This window comes from Thunnus albacares, chromosome 4 (assembly GCF_914725855.1).
Source record: "Thunnus albacares chromosome 4, fThuAlb1.1, whole genome shotgun sequence".
In the NCBI taxonomy this organism is placed as follows: domain Eukaryota; kingdom Metazoa; phylum Chordata; class Actinopteri; order Scombriformes; family Scombridae; genus Thunnus; species Thunnus albacares.
This window is the reverse complement of record NC_058109.1, coordinates 12,666,295-12,683,027: the sequence shown is the minus strand read 5'-3', so window position 1 is coordinate 12,683,027 and position 16,733 is coordinate 12,666,295. Positions and strand designations below refer to the sequence as shown.

The window sequence follows — 16,733 nt, the reverse complement described above, 5'->3', positions numbered from 1 at the left end:
AAGACCTACCAGAGGATCTCAGGTTGCAATCAGACTCGTAGGAGATCAGAGGTCAGCTATATATTTTGGAGCTAACCCTGAAAAGTGGTCATTAAAATTTTAAAATCCACTCTGAGACAGGCTGGAGCCAATGAAGTGATTTTAATACCGGTGTAATAGGACGTGGCAGGATATCTACTGAGGGTTTGACTGGTTGATCGTAATAGTTCTTCATCATATTTGTTCTGAATTAACAATCAGAAGTAAAGTCTGTATAATATTTTGAAAGGGTAAGACTTTTATGATACAACTTGTCTCCCAGAGAGGGGGGAAGTGATGCTGATGCTCTTCTAAAACAAACCTGATTTATAGGATTTGTATCTGCAGAAGGAGAGGAATGAATTTTGTTTATACTGGTGTCATTTGAGTTTGGTCTTTTTGTTTGTTGGCTGGAAAGTGTGTATATTAAAACTGTCACAGTACAGTTTGCATGTGTTGTTTGTTTGTCCTTCCACACACAGCTTATGGGAGGGAATGAGTGTGTGTGTCAGCGGGAAAGCCGGAGGGGTGGTTTAATCTTCCTGAAATGTATGAAATGAGTCAATATAATTTATAGGAACCTTCAATAGGCACTGCATTTTCCATTTCATTTTACTATCGTACTTTATTTAAAGTTATTAAAGTAATAAGTTCAAATTTCAAAAATAAAAAGTTCAATATTTTGGGTATTAGACCATTTTGTTTGTTTTTCAAGAGTGAGATCAGAAGATACATTTCAATTAGATCACAACTGGTAATCAGCTCCTCAGATTTATCTCATCTGATAAGTCGAACGTAATTAGCTTACTGCAGATATATCAGTATTGGCGTATGTGTCAGCTGTTGATTAACAAGGAAATTCAGTAGAGAAAAATATGTTTGAGTTCATTTAAAAATAGTGTCGCAATTAAATAGTTTGTCTACCATACAGCACTGACAGGTTTATTTTTCAACTGATAAATGTCCTGTTCAGTACATGTCTTGGTTAGAATTATTTAATAACCAAATTTAAAAGATCTTTATCAAAAGTGTTTGTGTATGTTATGTGATTGTTTTAAATAATGCCAATTGACCAATGTACATTATTGTTATCAGATTTTTAAAATCAAATATGAATATAATATTGATATTATACACCTGATGATAGTCAGGCATTAATGGCAGTCTCATGTCTGCGTTAAGCCAGAGCCTTAGCTTAGCATAAAGACAGTAAGCAGATGGAAACAGCTAGCCTGGCTCTGTCCAAAGTTCAAGAATACCTCTATCAGCACATCTAAAACTCATCAATTAACACATTATATTTCATTTGTTTAATTTGTGATTTTAAGGGAATTTACTAGTCGGAGCTTTTTCTTGACAAACAACAGTTTATGCATCTGCTCAGTACCTGTGCAGAGTCTTCGTCTATTGTGTGGGTTGCCAGATACAGTTAGCGAGTGCAGGTTTTGGTAGAGGTCACTGTACAAGGACAATGGTACCAAATCTGGCAACCTCAGTGTGACAACTAGTAACTGCAACTGGTTGTTGTTTGCCTCGTATTAGCTCTAGCATGTAACTCTCATCTCACTCTCAGAAAGAGAGCAAATAAGCATATTTTCCAAAATCTTAATGCGCACATTCTTGGCAGCCTCCCCCTACTAATATAGCCATAGCAACCCATCTATACATGTCTTAAGTCACCACTGCTATGCGTGCATATGACAAGCAAACAGTCTTGAGCATCAGCACACAAAAATCACCTCTACAACTAATAAAACAAATGGTTGGATTTAGTTTTACAAGAAGGATTCATTTGTAAATGTCAGACAGAAAGGGACCATTTACTTCACAAAGGGCCATTCATTCATTTCTCCCTGAGCGGCAAATAGGAGGCATCAGGCCTGTGGGGACTGGGAGACTGTTTGCCATAGCTAGCGGCCGCACTCTGAAAGTCATTCATCAGAACCATTTCCCCTTTCCCAAACTCTCCCCAGCCCAGCTGTCATGATGCTGCCTAGATGAATTAGCTGTGTCATCCTGTGTTTCCCTGTGCAGACAGGGATACTCTTACTGCCCTTTGGGTTGTAAATATAAATCTGCTACATCCAGACACATTACTTTTATAGTAAAACTCCTGAATCCATTCTCAGAATAATGTATTGATGTATTATTGGGTCACTATAAATGGTGGTGCTGCCATACATGTGCAGCAATATGAAAAAAATAGGCTTTTGAGACCATCCTGTCCAGAGTACAGTGCTGTTAGATTAATAGAGCGTGGTATCCAGTGAATTGTTACCACACACCAGCTATTCACAGTATTTAAACATCTGTTCTAAAGCCTCCCCATGCAGCACAGTAATACTATGTTACTGTAGTTGTAACTATTTGAAGCAGCATGTTTCTCAAGGCAGTGCTTTACACAATAGCTTTAAAACACCTCAAAGGCTTCACACTGGGTCTAAGACTACACTACAGTTTCTCTCATGTACAGTCACTGTAAAATGGGTCAACATGGGCTTCTAAAGACCCACACCAATTTAAATATTTTTAGACTGAGCTCACCCATGTCCAATAAGTTTGTGCAGATATTCTGTGTTGTCAAATCTGGCCGTTTTTGTCCCAAAAACATACGCTTAACACTGCATTTTTCTCTAGTCAGGATGGCAAAGACTCTGAAACTGCATTTCTGTGATTTAGAGCTGCAACAATATTAGTCCATTAATTGATTAGTCAATTAACAGAAAATTCATCAGTAACTATTTTAATAATAGATAAATTGTCTTTTTTCAAGCAAAAATCCCAAACATTTGATGGTTTCAGCTTTTCACATATGATGATTTGCTGAATTTCTTTGTCATGTATGACAGTAAATTGAATATCTTAATATTTTAAACCGTTGATCAGATAAAACAACCCTTTGAGAAATTGTAAATGCTGTTTATTTGTTGCTATTTTTTACATTTCATTGACTAACTGATTAATTGATAAATTAAGAAAAGAATTGTTATTTGCAGCATTAATATCATTTGACCCAAAAACTCTGCAAAAAGCGAAATCCCAAAAAGACTATAACATACTACAATACAATACAATACAATACAAACAACTTTATTAATCCCACTAGGGGCAATTTGTTTGGAGCAACACAAGAACATACAAACAAACAAATAAATAATTCAATATACAATAGACAAAAGGAATAAAAAAAACACCAGGGAGATGTATGTGGAATAAAAAATCCATAAAGAAGATCAATGAATACGCTTGATAGGCTCAATAAAAAAGATCAGATAAAAACATCCACCAACAATGACAATGCTATTGAACAGTAATGAGATTATTTGTAGGAAAGTTATCTGCTCTTCAGCAACTTGTTCCATGGGGGGAAACCTTAGGACACTTCAAACCTTAGTAATACGAGTGAATATACAAAAACATATACAGAACTTAAACATTAAATGAAGAGGTTGACATGAGACCCTGTATAATCGCAATGACTCATTAGTCAAACCTTGGTGATGAAACGCCATTGACATCATAAATACAAAAGTCTTATCTTAAATCACTGAAAATATGATAATAAGATGCAATCATAGTAACGCTGAAGATTAGTTTTTCCATAAAGCTTTATCTTTGCAATCTCTGGTTCATTGTGTTGCAATATATTAACTAAGTGTTTTTGGTGTTTCACAACAGTCTCCAGTATGACTCTGCCAATCAGAGCTGAAAACAGAAACATTTGAGCTATTCTTTAATTATTTTAAGACAGCATCATGTCATTTACAGCAGTTTAGGATGTTCTATTCTATTCACAACACACACATTTAGATTATTGTATATAATCTATGTAGGACATGTATTCACAACACGTACACAATGTGGCTCTGAATAGTTTTTTATTTTTACTTATTTTCAAAATTTATGTGCCAAGCTCTATTGACAATGTCACACAACATTCACCTTTGTTTCAGTGTCACTGCCTGAAGCTCGCTGTGTTCACAAGCTCTCAGTGAGCTCTTCAGCGACTTCCACTGACTCTTATCTCTAACGTTGTTAAAAACAGTGACGTGGCACTTACCTGACGCATTATTTAAGTCAACCTTATAGCCCAGGAGTTTGAGAGACTATTGGAAAAGTGGCCTTTGTGACCCTTGTTCCTTACAGCAGATCATGTACACAATTATCCTCAAAATTGTCTCTGTAAATCAGCACCTGCTCTTCTGCCAGCCCCCGGAGCCACAGGACCCTGACTGCTGCTGCTCTCCACACCTCTATCCCATTTCTCAGCCTCTTCCTTTGCTATGTCCTTTGCCACCTTCCTCTCTCTCTCTCTCTCTCTCTCTCCGGCTGCTCCCTTGCGGACGCCTTGGCGCCGAACATTTCCAGCGGGAGACAGAGAGGAGACAGAGGCAACCAAGAGAAGCAGAGATCACAGACTGAGAGGAGGAAAGAGGGAGGCAGAGTATAGAACAAAGGTGTGTGTGTGACTTATAATATAGAGACACACAATTTGGGAGGACGAGGGGAAATGCGTTGTGTTGTAAGGTTGTACTGTAAACACTCAGGGTAAACGGAGAGAAGAGAGAGCTAATGATAGAGTTTGCACAGCCAAGTAGATTAAAGAGATAGAAGTGAGGAGAGAGAGAGGTTTGGAGCGGAGCTGGGCAGCGTTGTTCGCCTTGTAGCATGTAGCTTGACACTGCACATGTCAAGGTCCAGACTGGCCCACCCCACCCCCCGATCGGGACCCAGAATGACAGTTTGATTAACTGCCGAGAGCCTCAATACCCCAGAGCCCTCACAAACAAACCCTCTGCAGTCAGACACACAGAGCAATGTGGACCCTAAAGATTTATCAAGCCCTCAGCATCCATATACCAGAGAGGACACTGGCAGTCCCCTTTCAGATTAGTTTCAAATTAGTGGATTCGTTATTGAATTTTGCAGCTCTATTTTCAATTCAAGACCCATTGGGGAGGTATAACTGCGATGCGCTTCAAGTTTAAATGTTGAAACCTAAAAAAAAGGTGCAAGTTTTTGAAAAATCACAGCATGTAATTTAGCCGCTGGCACAGAGTACATGCCGAAAGGTGTAATCCTCACTGGTTTGCTCAAATGACTGATAACATGTGATGTCAAGTGGCAAGCTATTACTTTTTCTGTGCTTGCCGGTGCCTTTTCATTCATCGTCAGTTGGCTTTTAAGCATTCATTGCTTCACTGGCCTCGCTGATTGAAATGAAAGTCTTGTTCTCATTTGGAGGAACTGTCAAAGCAACTCAAAAAGAAATTCCACCCCAAAAAACTGCTATCTACTGATTACTCTCATTCACATTAGCTCCTAGCGATCAAGCAACTAATACTCTGTGGTGTTTAATAGCCTGAGATGGACTCACGACTGATGATTCATGACATCGGTTTGCAACGGATACTGACATTTGTGGACTGCCAGTGTTCCCATAATTACATCCCGTTTGTTTCATCGTAGCTTTGCTGACAGGTCTGAACTCGAAAATGTGTCCATAAATTTACTCTGCTCACTGTCAGTGTGTTCACAAAAGTCCCCGTCAGTTTTCTGTTTAACTGCTTTAGGATTTGTCTCAATATCATCGTCGAAAGCTGTTTATGTGTTTCGAGAGAGATTCGCACGCAAATTGAGAACTGCCTACGATTATAGTAATGAAATGGGCGTGTTTCCCTTTAATGCAACGGCCTTGAAATGTCTGAACTCTGTTCTTTGAAGAAATAAGTGGGCAGGCATTTTACAGACTCAAAACTTCTGCTATGGGAGTATACACAACATTGAAAAATCAATAGTCTTTTAGCCAAAGTCCACATTTTTTGGCCCAATACTCATCAAGGAAACAGCCTTTTTTTAATGGGATTTCTTTTTTATTTATCTTTATTCCCTCTGCTCTGAATCAGTGAAAGGTATGTTTGAAAGATTGTCTCCCCTTTTTTTTCCATTAGTTAATTCACAGCTTATTTTAAGATCCAGTCAATCAAAAAGGATATTTATTTAGGTCTTATATGCTTAAGTATTAATAGACTAAGGATGCATGCCCAGGGTCCCCTTACAAATATCCCTGTTTGCTTTCATAATGGATTCATTAGTGAAACTCTTAAACCACAGTTTCAGAGCAGCATGCATTTGTTATTCTGTTGTTGTTACACTTGCAGCGGGATTGTGTTTCTCTGTCAAGCAAGTGCATCATTATCCCTTCACCCAGACGGATTAGCTTGTTGCACGGGGCCTCTCCTCCGATATGTCTCTCTCTTGATGAGCTGGCTGAGGATACGGTTTTGAACAAATGCTGTTAAATGCCAAGACAGTCAGGATCCATCTCCGACGAATTCCGATGCACAGCCCATCAAGTTTTTCAATATAAATTACAATTAATCTACAGTCACACATCCAGTGTTGATTCTTAAATTTCAGTAACTCTCCTCTCTACACCAGATCAGAAAAAAAAAGATTCTTCCGCTCATGTTGGTCTGTCTCATTCTCTCGCTTTCTTCTCTGCTGCATGTGCTCTGTACTTGACACACAACCGCACTCAATCAAGCACATCCTGATTGCCGGATTACAACTCGTGAATATGTCATGGTGGCGTCTCACTGAGAAGTGATCACGGGGCCACGGTTGAGCAACCATTCCCCATGACACTCTCACTCGTTAAAACATGAGTAACCTCCCGAGTAGAAGACTTGATTGTCCTCCGAGGGGACATTATGTTATGTGCTACAGTATATTGCCCGCAAGAAAATGAAATTGAAAAGTATGAGTAAGCAGGCTGAATCCAATATGAATCCAGAAACATGGTGGAGAGGTTAAACTGCTGGTGGTTGCCTGATGTCAGATTCTGATCCTAGAAGTGCTTCACTCTGCTTTCATGTAGACTGTGGGTGGATGACATATAGACCAAACAAAAAAGCAGCCCAGTATCCATAGGAATTACACTGGTGCAGAAGGTGGTGTTCCCATCATGTAGCCAGGTGGAACATTAAGGATGTAGGGATCGGGTTGATGGATGTAGCACGTCTGCAATTAATGTTCGCCTAACCTTAACCATGTCAGGTTGAGTAGCAGGAATGGACGCAATCGCAGAGACCAGCAGGCAGAGATTGCAGGGTAGACGAAAACCTTTAATCTGGAGGTGGTTAAGACAAGACAGGACAGGACAGGACAGGACAGGACAGGACAGGACAGGACAGGACAGGACAGGACAGGACAGGACAAGCTGAACAAAACAAATGATCCAACAAAGACTCCAGACCAGAAACCAGACCTTAAATACAGACTAAACTAATCAGGGAATGGGGAACAAGTGACGAGACACAAGGGCAGGCTGGGAGTGATTGGCTGAGGGAAACACAGGAAGCAGGGCAGGGCTGACGAGGGTGATACAGGGCAGGTGTGGGGAAGACACAGAGCAGAGCAGGGCTAATGAGGGTGAAGCAGGGCAGGTGAGGAGGAGCACATGAACGCACAAGGGAAATACAGCAACAAAACCAAACCCAAGTACACAACACGCCAGGCCAAACAACAAAAAGCAGTACAAACCCACCACCCAAATACAACAAGAAAACCCACATGACCAGAAGGACTAAACAGAAGTGCAAACCAGGAAACCCCAAAGAACACAAAAACACAAAAAGACCAAAAAACACACAAAGTCCAGGCAGGGTGTGACAAACCAAGAGCTTTTTTTCCCCCACAATCTTTCCCTAACTGACCCAAGAGATGAGAAGATCTGAGATTTAGGACCTGAACCATTCAGAGGTTTATCGACAAGCAGTAATACTTTACAGTTAATTCTTTGACACACTGGCAACCAGCGTAGTGAACTGGTGTAATATGCTTAGCCTTTTTAGTCTTAGTTAGGACTCTAGCACTCTTGTAGAGGTTTTTTTTCTTGTATCTTTGTCTTAATTTTATTATTTCGGCCTTGCTATTGAATATAATAACACTGTATTCACTGAGTTAATTGCTAAGATTTGGACTGGAACATGACTAAAAAGACATCTGACAGGGAAAGAAACACAAGTGGTCAGACGATCATATACGTTTTTAACACACCCGATAAGCCATAATAAATTCTTTTATTCATCCCACCCTGTGTAATGTGTCCAGTTTTTCTATGCTGGAACATTACCTTGTCCTGGTTATAAAGTGTGGTAATAATTACAAATTATTTTAGGAATATGCAACAGAAACCACCCTCATTATGGTCCGTATCATGTCAGTTCATATTATACTTAGTGGAGTGTATTTTCCTAAACAAAGCTTTAATTACAGTAAATTAGCAGACCCACAGTAACCCTGAGGCCAGTTGTCCTCTTTGCACAGTTAGTAATCCAGGCTACCTCCAGGTTAACCAAACTTATTTGAAAGAGAAGACAAAAGCGAACTGCAAAATGATCACCCAAACTATCCATTGGAAACGTCAATCGCAGTTTACAATCCCTTCTTAACAGACATCCACATTTAACTTTGACCTGCTGTATTTGCATTATCGTACACAGAGTTTTCATTGTAAATTGAAGAACTATCACCAACATTTGGATAAGCTCAGTTTTGCTTATACTCATAAATAAGGTGGTTAAGAAAATCTGGTTAAACTGTCGGCTTGTTTCCAACCTGCCTGACTGTTCTATCACCTTGTCTTTTTTCTTTGTCATGATCAAGCCATGTTCCCAGATTTCAGCCATTACCCAAGTTGCAAGGAACCTGAATTATCCTTTCAGGGAGAGAAAGGCAGGACATGAAAAATTGATTCACTAAGTACACCTCATTCATGCCCTCTCTCTCCTCTCTTTCACATCATTTCCTTCTCACCTCTTTTCCTTCTGTCATGCAGTAAGCTAATAGATAACACATTCACACACTTCTGGGCACACATTGTGTGCTCAAAAGTAGGAGCAGAGAGTGAGAATCAGGCCTGCATGGTGTCCAGCTTTTACTCTGGATTGGAACACTGTGTGATGATGACCAACCAAGCATGAAGCACCACTTAACCAACACCCCCCTGAGAGAGAGATGGCACTCGCAAAACGCTTCCTCAATGGTGCATTCAAGCTTTTGTCGCCTGCCTGAAACAGACTTCCTTCATCAGAGCCAAACTGGAGCACCACAGGGTCAAAAAACCCATTAAATCTAAGTTAGGCTACCTCAGGACTTCGGGGGGATGCTTTAAAAACGTGTTACACGATTTGCATTAATTCACCAGCAGCATCTTGACCTTTTTGTTTTCCCCCCACTAACATTTCACATCTTTCACCGAAGCACATCAGAGAATTGACAGTCTGGAATGTCAAACAGTTTGCGTTCACCTGAGTGTCACCAAAATGTTGAGCAACCAGTGAAAGCTTTTACTCTGTCTGTGGGTCTGCAATGTTTAAAATTCAGCTGGTGAAACTATAATGAAAGAGACTACAGTCTCTGCAGCATTACCTTCTATAATGCAGTGTTCAATTTTGAGGAAGAATGCAAGTTGTGAGCCAGGAGGGATTACGGTGCATGCGTGTGGTGTTGTGTGTTGTGTGTGTGTGTGTGTGTGTGTGTGTGTATGTGTGTGTGTGTGTGTGTTTATGTGTGTGACCATAGGTGTGTGTGTGTGTGTGTGTGTGTGTGTGACGGGCTTGAAAAGGAAGACAAATGGTCTGTAGCTACTGAGGGCAATGATTTCATTCAGCAAACAGTGCTGAGGATATTGTGAAGAATGGAAGAATAGAGTGGGAGTGTGTGTGTGTGTGTGTGTGTGTGTGTGTATGTGTGTTCAACAGAGAAAATGTATGGGTGGAGGGAGAGGCGGAGATGGAAAAGTAAGAATCAAGATAGGGAGGCAGACAGAAGGAGCGTGTAATTACAATAAGACTATGTGACTGGCATTTCTTCAGATTTTCAGAGACTAACTGCTTGTAATTTTTATGAAATCATCCCTTGGACTCCTGTTGCTGCACAGTAGCGCACGAAATCATTCTGAATAACTTCGCATCTCCCCCCTCCCGGACAAGATCAGGGAGCGCTGTGCGACTGACAAAATACTCCCCCATCACCACCACAAGCTGCTGCTCAGTGCCTGAGGACCGAGCAGAGCTGCGTGCCGTGCGCCTCACACACACACACACACACACACACACACACTCTCTCTCTCTCTCTCTCTCCAAAGTGTCTGACAAACAGCAGCCATCTGAGAGCGCATAGGCGAGTTTAGGCTCAGTCACTGTGACCACACCGGGACCGATGTTGAGAGCGCGCACTGGTGTTCCTTCAAAATGTGCCAATGCGACTCATCTGGATCGAAACCGAGACCGGGCTCCCTCGCCGAAGCTGGAAAGCTCTTCTTGAAACACACCACCTTGCACGGCTTGAGGCACATCTTTCTCAGCGGCTCCTACCCGCGAAGAGTTGCGTGGCTGCTGGCTTTCCTGGCAGCTTTGGCTCTGCTTTTCACCTGGTCCTCCAACCGTGTCCGGTACCTTCTCTCCTCGCCTGTGTACACCAAGGCGCACATGGTGTACGCCAAACGACTCGTTTTCCCAGCCGTCACCATATGTAACCAAAACCTCCTTCTGCCGCGGCGCATGAAGAAGACGGACATATTCAGCGCTGGGAGGTGGCTGGGACTTTTGGGGAGGAACTGGCAGGTCTCTCCAGCTGCAAGAGAGGCGCTCACACCTCTGCGGGGCGACGGCGGCGGGAGCGCGGAGAACGAGCCGCCCTGGTCCCCGCTTTCTCGGATTTTGGACTTCAACCACTTTCTCCCTCCTCCACGAGAGTCCCAGCCGTCCATGAGGCAGCTGCTGGATCGGTTGGGACACCAGCTGGAGGAGATGCTGTTGTACTGTCGGTACCAAGGAGAGCTCTGCGGGCCGCGCAATTTCAGCACCGTGAGTGTGTTGCCAAAGTTGAATTCTTTGTTTTAACTCCCCTGCCACCACCCCCTCCCAACAGGTTGATGCAGCCTTAAGAGGTGGATACAGATTTTTCAATTATTGGTCCGAGTCAAAAGGTGAACTGTTAGTAATTGCCTGTCAGTATCTGTTATGCGTCGCAGTGATAGACATCAACTGGCTACGTAATTAATTTACTTTGTACTCATGCAATCACCAGGTTGTGCACAATGCGCATTCCTCTGCACTGTTGCTTGGTAATGCGCCTCAGTAGTTCAATTAACTCTCCGTCTGCCTCTGAAGCTCGCCATTAAATGCCACTATAATATTTCTATATGGATTTATATGCTGTGTTGCGCTCCATAGCGAGTTTATCGCGATCTATCTTACATAATTGGATTTCAACTCATAATATATCTCCTTAATATTGCTGTAATATTCCCACAGTGTTCCTAAACTGACTTGAAAACACTTAAAAGTGTGGGTGTGATGTTTGTTTAATTTCAGAGTTCATTATATGATGGCATTGTCTTTCAGCAGCATCTGTTCTTTATTTATTCACATACTCATTTACACCTCGCTCTTTATTGTCTCACTATTTCACCCACAGATATAGATGCTGTGGGATATTATGATTGTAAATTCCACCCCAACCAATATCAAAAGTTGAATCATTTCACTGGAGATCATTGCAAAACCCAGCCGCCTTCTGCATCCACCATATGGCCCGAATGGGGCCCTCCTCTGTCGTCCATCACTGCTGGATCAATGTGTGTACAATCCTGTGCTCATGAGAGACCAATCTGCCCCTAATGAAGACTTTTGATTCATTTAGCAATGCTTTATAACACTCCCAGACGCTGTGATGGAGAGCAGTTAGCTTTGGCTTCATTGGTAAACTGCAGCCCCATTGATTGCACTCCATCATCGCATGCAAAACAATGTGAAAGCCAGTGTTCCTTTCTCTCCCACCTCATTACCCAAATTTGTTTTCAGTTAGGTGGATTTTCTTCTGGTGTATTAAGCACTGTTTGAATTTGGAAATATGTTTTTTTGTTGTTTGGAGCAGGCATGACTGAAGGTTATTATATGTTCTGAGTGAAATTTATCATTTGAAGCTCCTTGCCTCCATGGCAGCCCTCACTCTCCGTGTCATCAAACCCTAGCCCAAATAATGGATCAAACTGATTCTTTTTTGTTTGTTTGTTTTGTTTTTTTCTTCACAAATTGAAATGCAGCGCATCTGGAACCACAAAACAAGTTATCACAGTCAAACACATTTCTTCCTACCAACATCCTTGGGAATGCTTCATGTTGTGCAGAGTATTTTGAAGGGTGACCAAGCAACAGCAACCTATTTCAGAGATAAACATAATGCCGAGGTCTGAGTTTTGAGGATATGTGCTAGTGCATAGATAATCGATGATGCCCCTGCGTGGCCTCGGGGCGGGCAAGACGAGCTGTCGGCATGAGTCAGACCGATAGAGTCAGTCACACTCGAGAAGTGAGGTGTGGAAGAGGAAGGTGAGAGTCTGTCTACAAACAATTGGTTTCAGGATGTATTGACTTTTGTGCAGGAACCCCCAATGTTGTTGGATCTCTCTTGAAACTCTTTAAATTTGGTCCAGTGGCCTCATCAATCTGTCCTTCCCTCTATGCAGCCGCCCCATTCTTCTCCATCCGTGCTTAACAACACACACGCTTAATTCTCATCAGGGAGGCCTCTCCTCACTCGCAGGTCTCAGACATTGATTTTAGTTACGAAATCCATCCAAGAACAAGCAGTCAGCCTCTGCCCCTCCTGTGCACCCTATTGACTGACAGCTTTTCACCCACTTTTCTAAGATCCTACTGGGAAGTCTAACGGGATATGTATTTTGTCTCTATATTGCCTGTCTGGGTATTCATTTCAATGCGTGATTTTTTTGCATGTGTGGATTTGTGGATAAATCCATCCTAAAACTCTTAAGCCTTGTTAAAACATCAGCTACTGATTATGACTTTGGATTTGTGGGTTCAATGTGTATTTGTTTTTTGGTCTTTATCATCACAAAGCCTTGTTCGATCTGTACACAATGGCTATAGCAATGTGTAATAGCAGGTGAAGTTTCAAAACATTTAAAACATTAACGATGAATATAAAGTGTTACTTGGTTACTTAATCAGAATCAAAGAGCAACAGCTTCCTTAGGACTTGCAGATTTGCAGCGTTGCTTAAACCTGTATTAATTAATTGCCATAGGGAATCGCTATAATAAAGTTGTTATGGGAGGCATCAGGCAGGGAGCAACATTAGCATTCATTTGAAATAGTGTATCTGACCACCTGATGCCTGTAAGTCCAATATTCACTTTCCTTTTAGCTCTGTTTTAGTCTCCAACAACTCCAGAGAGAAATGTCAGACTCTTAAAGTTGCTACTCCACTGTGTCCGCCAGCTAGCCGCTAACTTTGTTTGTCTTTTATTTGGTGCCGGGCAGGTAGTGTGGGTTTAACAGAGCTTTTTCACTGCAAACAGCTGCCTACTGCATTTGAAAACTAAGCTCTGGAGAATGGATCAAAACAGTGAAGCTGCAGACGAAAACAAGACCTGACAGATGCTAAAATGTTCTGTAGAGCTGAGGGGAACTGCAGAGATTGGCGATAATTCTCTGCGGGTTTATCACTACAAGCAACACTTTTGTCATTGCACATTGTGATTTGAACAAGTGTTCATATAAAAATATCGATCAGTGTAGCTTTAACTATCTTAAGGGCAAAAATCAACCCAAACTGTGTTATCCACCAGTAACATAATTCATACATTAAGCAGGGCAACCATGAGCATTTTATTTAACAGAAGTGACTCCTACGACTTTTCTTGAATGGAATAACTCTCTATATTCCCACAATGCTTTCAGCTCTCTACCTACACATTTAACACACACTTGCTCTTACTCACACTTGCACTTGCAACATGTGCACAAGTTAGTATAGTGCCCTGTGATAAACACAATAGTGAAATTAAACAAACAATCCCACCTTGAGATCCATTTGGAAGTTTTTCTGGAGCTGTCGACCGTTTAACAGGGTTCTCATCAGAAGACTGAGTTTGCTCAATCGCAGCACAACTGTAGCTGTAACTGTACAATTAATTAAAGTTGAGGTTCTGAGTTCAATCTTGGCGTTGGAAACAGCAATTGACAGAAACAGTCTCACCTCAAAGTCCATTTAATTTTAGTAGCTGTTGTGGATTCTCATCTGCCATTGAGGACCATGTGATATAGTTGAAAGCTCCAAAACGGACCTTGATGTGAGATTGTTTTGCAACTGTTGTTTCCCAGTTTAAGCACTGAACCTCAGCATTTGTGAAGCTTAATTTTGAGTGCTGTGTAAGAAATATTGATTCAAATCTGTGATATATTCTTATTTTGTGGTGTTGAGTTGTCTTGTATTATATTGTAAGGTGTTTCTTTTCCACTGACAGAAATATGGACAGAGAAATTATAACACTTCATACATCACTAATAAGTTGTTCTATTCCATATAGACATACAGTATAACACAGCAAATCCTATTTTTAGCTGAGTTGATCCAGTGCCAAGTAGCACCCAGACAATCTTTCATATGTGTTTGTTTTTGTAACTGTCATAACACATTGCACCTTTTGCGCTGAGCACTGATCTTGAAATCAATGAAGAGGAGGGAAAGTGGTTCCCTGGCAACTTTAGGGAACAGCTTGTGCATCCTTGTCACACTGTCATGTGAAGGATAGCCGAGGGCCATCTCAACAGTCTCAGGCTGTCTGTCTGTGAATTATTTATCGAAGAGAGAGACAGTGACATTTCTACACCCTGTGAGAACGAAGGAGGGCGACGTCTCTCTCGATGTTTTTCTCATAGGTGGGGTTGATTTAAATATTTATTTTGTGTTTACAGGTTAAGAAGACAACACAATTCTCATTTTAAAGGCAATGTATAGGGTTTAGTATGGAGCAATGTACAAAACAAAAGCGATGCCAGATTTACCTCCTCAGGAAAAGCTGCTTAGGCACAACAAATATTTGCTCTCCCTTAATGCTAAATACACTGGACCAATAAGGTGAACAACAAGTTTTACATGTTTACCATCACTGTGTAGAACCATTTAATGCTGATGGCTCTACCTAATGTAAAATTAATTAGGCCTAATTTAGAGGCTTCCTTTTTGCAACGGTCTGGTTTCTGAATCAGGTAAACGGTTGTGGTTTTCCAAAATAGCGTACAGCTCCTAATTGATAAGTTGGTTGTACATGTGAGAATTTAAAATTCAACCCCTCAGTTTGACATTTCACAAACACTGAATAAGACACACGGGCCTTTTCGATAGGCAGAAAGGAAGAGGCATGTTGAGAGGATGCGCAAACCTCAAAGCTTGAGAGCACAATGAAGATCCTGACTCCCCAAGGTCACCAGTGGCACCCACTGCTGCTGCTCTTCACTCAGTGCAGCGAGCGCAATCTCCTGGTTACCACAGCAACTCTGACTACAGGCCTCCCGGACTCAATCACTACACTATCAACACGTACGCAGATGGCAAAGCACAGGTGGCTTTACACATGCACTCTAATACTGTACACACAAACATGGTCATTCATATTCTTTTACTAATGTCTATGCGTGCTCGGGCGCGTGCACGCTGAGAAACAGACACGCACGCTTCTACGTAATCACAAGCAATCTTATCACTGTTTTCTTGAAGCATATCTGCCAACTGCTTTTCTCTTTTCAGTGTGAGCAGCACAGCCTTTTCCTTAAAAAAAAAAAAAACAGTCTTGGTGAATTCTATTGGACATAACCTTGCAAATAAATTGTCATAACAGATGGTTTTTAAGTAAGGGGTGGCTTGTTTGGCTGTCGAAGGTGCTCATGGGGGCAAAATCTGTGATTAAAAAGGCTGGCGGAGAATAAAAGCCAAAACCTTTTTTTGTGTGTGTGTGTGCAGATTTCGTCCTTTGTTATTGTAAGATATTTTGTGCGGCTGATGCAGGTTGGCGCCGTGATATCATAAGATTTCCTTGCCCTATATTCCACCAGAGTAACGATGAACAGTGATCTGATTATGGTGAGAGGCGACTCCAGGACTTACATGGATTTCAGGGACCCTTTATTGATGTTTGTATCCTGCTCAAGAGTCAGTGCACATAAGCGGGCGTTGCAGGGACTGCTTTTGACTCAGTTTTGCCACTTATGCACTTGAAAGGTCACATCTCATATTGTGTCCGACTCAGAAGGCTTTTTATTACATTTCACCGCTTTGTGTCTCATAAGCTCCAATATAACCGCACCCTGGGTGGCAATCCATTGTGATTCGCACCCCATTCTTTTCTGTACACTTCACTGAACAGGAATCATATTATACTAACTGTTCCTTTGTGAGACACGGCTGCAATCTTTTTTTTGGGGGTTTTTTTTTTTTTTTTTGCTCCGCGATTCTGGTGTTTGTGACATTTGAGTAATTTCTCATGAAACGTTAATGTCTGATTCATAAGTCACCCAAGTAATAAATGCCTCGTCATGTTTTCCCAAGGTCCTCGCAGTACATTCACAAGAAATAAAACTTCAACGTTTAGCTCGGTCTCAGCAGAAATACACCTTTTGTACAAACTGTCTGACTGTGTTGTGATGTAGCTCTTTGTATCTATCCATCTTACAATGAAGCCTTATCTCCATTGTATGTTGTGAGTACAGTATGTGGACAAAAGGTGGAGAACAATAAGGAAGAGACTTTTTTTCAGTTATTATTTTTCTGCTCCTGTTGTCATTTCATCTATATACGAACCCTCCTCTACTTCATTTTTACCATTTCCTTACATGAATGTC

At 41.4% G+C, this 16,733-nt stretch overlaps 1 protein-coding gene across 5 annotated transcripts in view; it reads left to right on the top strand.

Annotated features, from left to right (window-relative positions):
• asic1b (acid-sensing (proton-gated) ion channel 1b) overlaps positions 1–16,733 on the top strand; it is a 187,139-nt gene that overhangs the window by 141,050 nt on the left and 29,356 nt on the right. The window contains exon 1 of one of the 5 annotated variants that reach the window (XM_044349748.1): positions 10,045–10,892. The exons of 3 other annotated variants lie outside the window; for them this stretch is intronic. In XM_044349748.1, the coding sequence (XP_044205683.1) occupies positions 10,278–10,892 (615 nt within the window). In that variant the 5' untranslated portion in view covers positions 10,045–10,277. Of the gene's footprint in view, positions 1–10,044; positions 10,893–16,733 lie in introns of those variants that run through there. One more of the 5 variants, XM_044349751.1, reaches the window with a different exon arrangement.